A 6,132-nucleotide genomic window follows, 5' to 3' on the forward strand; every position below is an offset into this window, starting at 1 on the left:
CCCACCCCTTACCCGGGCAGCAGCGACAGCTCGCGGAACACCATGAACCCACAACAACCTCGAGGACGAGAACAACCCCCACCCCCACGCCCGTAGCTGAACGAGAAAAACCCAATGCTATAGACGGTGTTGACCGGGTACCCGACTACTACTACAAACGCATCTGAGCATGCCGTCTGGGCGGGCCAGCTGCCCCAGCTGCCCCAGCTGCCCCAGCTACAGCCGGCCCGCGGCTCGGCTCCCGGTTCGCGGTAAAGGACTGCGGAGTCAGCCGCGTCGGCTGAAATCATTTACGCCCCAGCGGGCGGGTCGGGGGGCTTATGGTAGTACCCGCCAAGCAGCCAGGCCCTGCCAGGAGTAGCGTGGCGGGCGGGGCGGTGGCGCTTGCCAACTCACCATGAACTGACGTCCTGGGCTCGGCTCGGCGTAGAGGGTTGAAGAGGTAATCCAAGGAGTTTGCAGCGCTGCTCACGTTGTAGTCCCTCGGGGTCACGGGGCACTTGTCGTCGCTCCAGTTGTCGACACGGCGCGGTCATTCATTCGAGCTCGCCGGCTCCTCCAAGATAAGTGCTGATCACGACACGCGGACTCGAGTCTCTCACTGACGGGCGCACGGGGCTCCTCGTCCTCGCACACGGCCGGTCTGAGGCGCACTGAAGCAACAGCAGCAACACAGCAACAGACAGACCGAGCCAACAGCCCGCCCTCCCGCCTCCCGCCCGCTTGGGTCCGCCCCCCTCCTCTCCGCCTAGCCCCGCCGCCGGGGCGTCGCGCCCGCCGCGCAACAGCTGGGGGCGGGGGCGGGGGCGGGGCCCGGCGGGGTTGTCTGCACCACCGCGACATCCTCGCATCCTCCACATGCGCCCCTGATTACTCCGCAGGAGTAGAGGGCCGTCACGGATTCAACCACCAATGGTTGGGGAAACTCACTGTACTGTTGGATAGAGGCGAGAAACTTGGCACACTTGTAATTGCATTGGTACCCAGTCTAGAGATTTACATTTCAGGTGAAGGCAATCGGATCCAATGTGGCGGCCCTTTTCCAATATGGCTACTGAATTAACACTTAGGCCCCTACAGTGTATTTCGACTGACGGAGGAAGAAGAATAGCGGGTAGAACATCAACATTACCTATTGGTCGACAGCTTCCCTCCTTACGTGACGCTGGTGGTGGGGGTAAGCGCCCGGCCAATCAGGAGCCCTAATGTTCTACCCTCTATTCTTCTTCCTCTGTTGGTCGAAATACACCTACTATTGAACCGTATTGAACGCTTACTACACTCGATGTGGTCCAATCCGTTAGCAGTATAGGTCGTTTTCGATTCATTAAGGTGTGGTGGGGGTCATGATGCCGCAGTCAGATTTCGAATATGGTGTCCGGATTCTGAGCAATTGTGTGTCTCCAAAATAATTTACACTTTTGCTTATAAAAAGTCCCGATGAAAATCTCTACGGCCCGGAACGCTACGTTGTCGTTTTGCACCAAAATTCCACGTTTCTCCCCGAATGTGCAGTGATCTGGCTCGTAGAGACAACGACTATCGTGTAATGCAGGCCAAAGCGGGCAAAAGCGATTTTCGCCTGGAAGGGGTCGGTTTTCCGGCTTGCTTCATTTTCAAAATTAATGTGAGAGTTCATCCACAGAAATCGGCTTGAAGGATACGGGCCTTTAGTATGCAAACTTCGTCTGTATAGGCGAATGGGGCACCTTTTGGAGCGACAGTGTGTGCGTGTGTGTGAGTGTGTGTGGTACTCTTTCGCTCGTAGTGATTTGCAGGAGATCCTTCTGCCCCCCCCCCCTTTCCCCAAGGCCCGCCACCGGTACCCCTCCCCTGGCCTCATTGGTTGTTTTTTCTGCTGCTGCTTCTGCTTCTTCCTGTGTCACCCTTCTGTCCTGCTGCTGCAGAAGCACAGCTAAAGCCTGCCCCGCCCCACCCCTCCCCATATGGAGACCTTCAGCCGACAGGTACAACCCCGCACATACGCACACCGGATGGCGCGGCACGTGGAGGGGGGTGGGGGAGGGGGGGTGAGAATGCGTCATAACCACTGAGCCTTTCCGAAACGTTCTGGCGTGCGCCACATATCGCGTGAGGGAGGGCAGGGAGTGGCGGCAGTTCATCCCCTCCCCGACCGCGCCGCCGGCCCACCACCGACCGCTTGCCTCTTGCATATCAGAAAGGCCCGCGCGCTCCTTTTCCCTCTCTTTTTACTCGCTTTGTTTTTATCTTGCTCTCAAATGCCTCCGTCCCGGCCCGACTTGTTGCTACTGGCGCAAGCTTGTGGCAAGCCCCACATCATCAGAGAGTGCATTTCGTACGCCGAGCAGCGCTGAGCGGCAGGGACATCAGCGCAGCGGGGGCAGTGCGGCCGCGGCCATGGCGACCCCGGGGTGCGTCGACATACCGTGAGGCGTTCGTGCAGTCATGTGAGTGCCATGTACCTGCGTGACTGTGCAATCGTGTGCAGGCTTTAGGGCGGCAAGTTTGTGGTTGCTGCTGCTGCCGCTGCTAGCCCTCCGCGCGCGATGGGTGACTTCGAGCGCAAGGGGGAAGCGTGGGAAAGATCGAGAAGAACAAGGCGAAAACTCGTTCGTTTTGTGCCTGCGCGTCGACTGGTTACAAGAGGACTTAGGCAAGTGAAAATTCACGTTGTGCCCAAACTCAGTATATTTGCTTCTTATCAATGTAGGTGACAAATGCCGACCAAATTTTGCCCTGCGGTTTTAAGGGGGGGGGGTATACTTCCTCCATCACTTTACGATTTGACCGTCAGTCGTCATCAACGTAGGAAACAAACATACCGAGTTTGGGCAAGATCGGGAATTTACACTTGCCCAAGTCCCTTTGTTGGTGCTCTGTGCGACCAATCACAGCTTGAATGCGAACGAGTTTTCGCCATGTTCTTTCTTGGCCGAATCTATAACCACTGTGCTTCACGCTCGCTGAAGACCTGAGTAAGCAGACGACCAGCCTGAGGTCACACACTTTCCCCCTCCCCTTCTCTCCTGTGTAGGGCCTCAGACTGGTCGCACTGTGCGGAGGCTGCTGCAGCCTGCACGCCACACCACCGCCTCCGCCGAGACGCTGCTGCGCGCGCCCGGCCGGCCGAGCACGGCTGACGGTGACGCGGTGACGACGGCCCGGGCCGGGCGTGTGTCCCACAGAGCGGACGGTCCGGCGGCGGGCGGAGCGGGGCGAGGCGGAGGTGGCGGTGGCGGCGGGCGGCGGTCGCACTGTGGCTATCATCTGTTTATAGATGAAGACGCCATGGAGCCCTGCGTTAGTTGCGATGGTGCTGATGTCGGGTGTGCACGCCTCCCCGGCGCTCCCAGCCTGGGCCCGCGATTTCGCCCCGAGCGACATCGACGCGTTCAACGACCTCGGCGTCAACCTCACCGATGTCGAGAAGGACCTCAAGGACTACAAGAATAACCTGAGGCTGCAGGGGCTCAAGGACGAGGTGGACGACGGCGGCAAGGGGGCTGTGCGGACCACCGCCGAGCGGCTCAAGAACAACATCACCTCGGCGGCGCGGCGCTTCATGGACCCGGCTGCCTTCATGACCACGGTGAGTAGAGAGAGAGAGCACGTGAATGACGACGGCTGTTGACACTGTTGTGTGTGCGTCCACCGTATCGCTGCGTGGCACTAGAGCGGCGGTAATGTTCCGATCGGCTAATGAAATCATGGTGCTGCCGCTGCCGTGCACTTCCGTTTACTACCGTGTAGACCGCGAGCGAGTACTGGTGCGCGGGTCAGTGCGCGGTCGGCAGGTTGGCCCTGGAGTCAACGACTCTTGCGGGGGTGGAGGGGAGGCCAGTGCACTCCGCCCGGCCCCCGCGCCACGACCCATGCGCCTCTTCTTTTTCCGCTGTTTTCGAGGGAACGCACCGCCACCTTGCGCCAGAAAGGGTTAGTCGGCCGGACCGACGTCATGCAGTCATGAACGCCTTCCTAAGCTCGGTCATGAACCCCTCTGAATAAGCGCCTCTGTGGCGATAAGGGTGCAAGTGATAAGCGCAGTTTAATCGCCTCAAAAATTTTTGTCCCACGCCCCTCCTCAGAGAGTGCGCTTTTAAACGCTCGGTGCGTTAGTTGATTCAAGCGGGGCGTGGAGCGTGCCGGGATCTAGTCCAGTCTCTGGAGGGGGGTGGGTGTGAGGGGGCGGGGGTGAAACAACCTAATTGGGTCCCGATCCTTATCTGCCCCCCCCCCCTCCTTTCCGTACCGCTCTATTATTGCTTTTGTCTCTGAGACGTATCGTTGAACGCTAATTAATTTCATCCGGTTCTAATTGATTAAGGCGATAACGCGATAGTGATTATCGCCGTTACTAGAGCGCGCGCTGGACAGCCTCAACATCTTCTGGTATTGCACAGCGACGCAGGGCACCGAGCGTGTGCATGTTGTTTACTGTCACGATATGTGCGCCTGGTAGGATTCCGTTCCCTTGGCGGCTTATGCTGCGGAATTCGATTCGCAAAAGGCAATCGCGCCCAAAGCGCGCCGAAAACAGAAGGAAAAAAAAGGAGGAAACTTGAAGGGGGCCCATTAAAAAAAGGGAGAGCAGTTGTTTTATTTTGTGCGGCCGCGACATGAGTATGTATGTTCCCCCAGTGCACTTTGACCGATATTTGGATGATGGGATGACGGTATTTATAAGGCGGCACGTGGTTCCGTCGCTCACACCAGTTAGATTAGATTAACACGCTGACGTGCTGCTTTCGCAGACCGGGCCAAGCCGGGCGGACCGAGTCGGACAAGCGAACAAAAAAAATTGCCTCATTCGTCCAACGCCGCGATATCACTGCTAATGCTAATAACACGAATTCGCGCTGACCAGTCGGCGTTTGTTGTCGCACATTATGTACCCGACCTGATCCGTGTCCATCAGCCGGTAGCGACTGACTCACCCCGGTGCGATATCAGCATGCCGATTACCTTCTGTCCTCAGGTATATTTCGTTGAAATAAACAGAAATGCTCACCAAAGAAACCAAAAAAAGGGCGAACAAAGAACAGTAGTAGTACGTTTCCTCCTAACTGTCGAGGGGGGTGAGATGCTATCTACAGGTGGGGGTGGTGCTGTCGGGGGGGCGCCCTCCAGACATTCCCTCCACGGGAGCAGCCGAAACTTTCCACGGCCTCCCCTCCCGTTCCCGGCCGGCCCCAGCGTGGGCCGCAGCGGCCCCACTCCAGACCAGACGACGGGCCGGCGCGGCCCGGCGCACAGCGCCCAACAGTCAATAATCCTCGACGGCGTGTGCTTTTCCCTTGCGTGTCGCCCCGCGCCCTGCTGCCGCTGAGGCTTGTGGTCCGCAGGCAAACAGATGTAGTTCATCATTACAGTGGGTTTTATCATTTCCGCGTGGGAGAGAGCGCGGCGTTGCAACACGGTGCTGCCCCCTGGCGGTCGCGAGCCGAACAATGACTCAGCCCCCGGGACTTATCGGGAGGCAGAGAGACGTCGCCTCGCGCCCTGCTGCGGCAGCCTGCCCGCACCGCAACGTATATCCCACGCCGCGGCTGCAAATACCGTCCTCACGCCACCGCCGCTGCTCTCCCATTCGGAAAAAAAGTGCGGGTGTGTATGTGTGTGTACGTGTCTCGCTAGCTGCCGATAATCAGGTCAACATGCGAGTTTGAGATAACAACAACCCTGCACGGTCAGGCCTGTGTGCAGCGCCTTGCGGACTGTTTGTAGAGCCGCCCCGCCCCCGCGCCCATCCCAACCCCTCGCCCGCGCGCCTCGCGCCACGCGAGAGGGGCTTCCTCGCTCCCGGCTCCCACATGCTCTCTCTCCTGTCTCTCTCTGTCTCTGTCTCTCTTTCCCCCTTTCTCCCTCTCTTTCTCTTCCTCTCCCTCGCTCTTTCTCTCTCTATCTCTCCACCCCGCGCTCTTCCTCTCTCTCTTACACACACACACTCTCTCTCTCACACACTCACACACACACACTCAAATAGCTCGAGGCCCGCGCCACGTAAAGTGTGTGAGGGTCCCGAACGCACTGGTGCGATATCGGAAAAAGAAGCGTCGAGAACACATTTACAAGCCGGCCCGCCGCCGCACACACGCCCTCCCACGCCCCTTCGACGCCCCTCCCACGCGACGCCACGACGCCCTCCCCCCC

General features: G+C 58.8%; 1 protein-coding gene across 5 annotated transcripts in view; it reads left to right on the forward strand.

Moving 5' to 3' along the window:
* Positions 1-4,143, forward strand: part of LOC127749895 (uncharacterized) — a 9,466-nt gene extending 5,323 nt beyond the window's left edge. Inside the window, exons 2-3 of one of the 5 annotated variants that reach the window (XR_008011412.1) lie at positions 2,281-2,429; positions 3,260-4,142. Coding sequence is in view for 3 of the 5 variants with exons in the window: in XM_052269883.1 (XP_052125843.1) it covers positions 3,260-3,613 (354 nt within the window). In the remaining 2 variants the exon portion in view is untranslated. Of the gene's footprint in view, positions 1-2,025; positions 2,430-3,259 lie in introns of those variants that run through there. The other 4 variants (XR_008011413.1, XM_052269886.1, XM_052269884.1 and 1 more) reach the window with 4 other exon arrangements.
* Positions 4,144-6,132: the final 1,989 nt, after the last annotated feature.

This window comes from Frankliniella occidentalis, unplaced genomic scaffold (genome assembly GCF_000697945.3).
Source record: "Frankliniella occidentalis isolate FOCC.00 unplaced genomic scaffold, Focc_3.1 Scaffold105, whole genome shotgun sequence".
Classification (NCBI taxonomy): domain Eukaryota; kingdom Metazoa; phylum Arthropoda; class Insecta; order Thysanoptera; family Thripidae; genus Frankliniella; species Frankliniella occidentalis.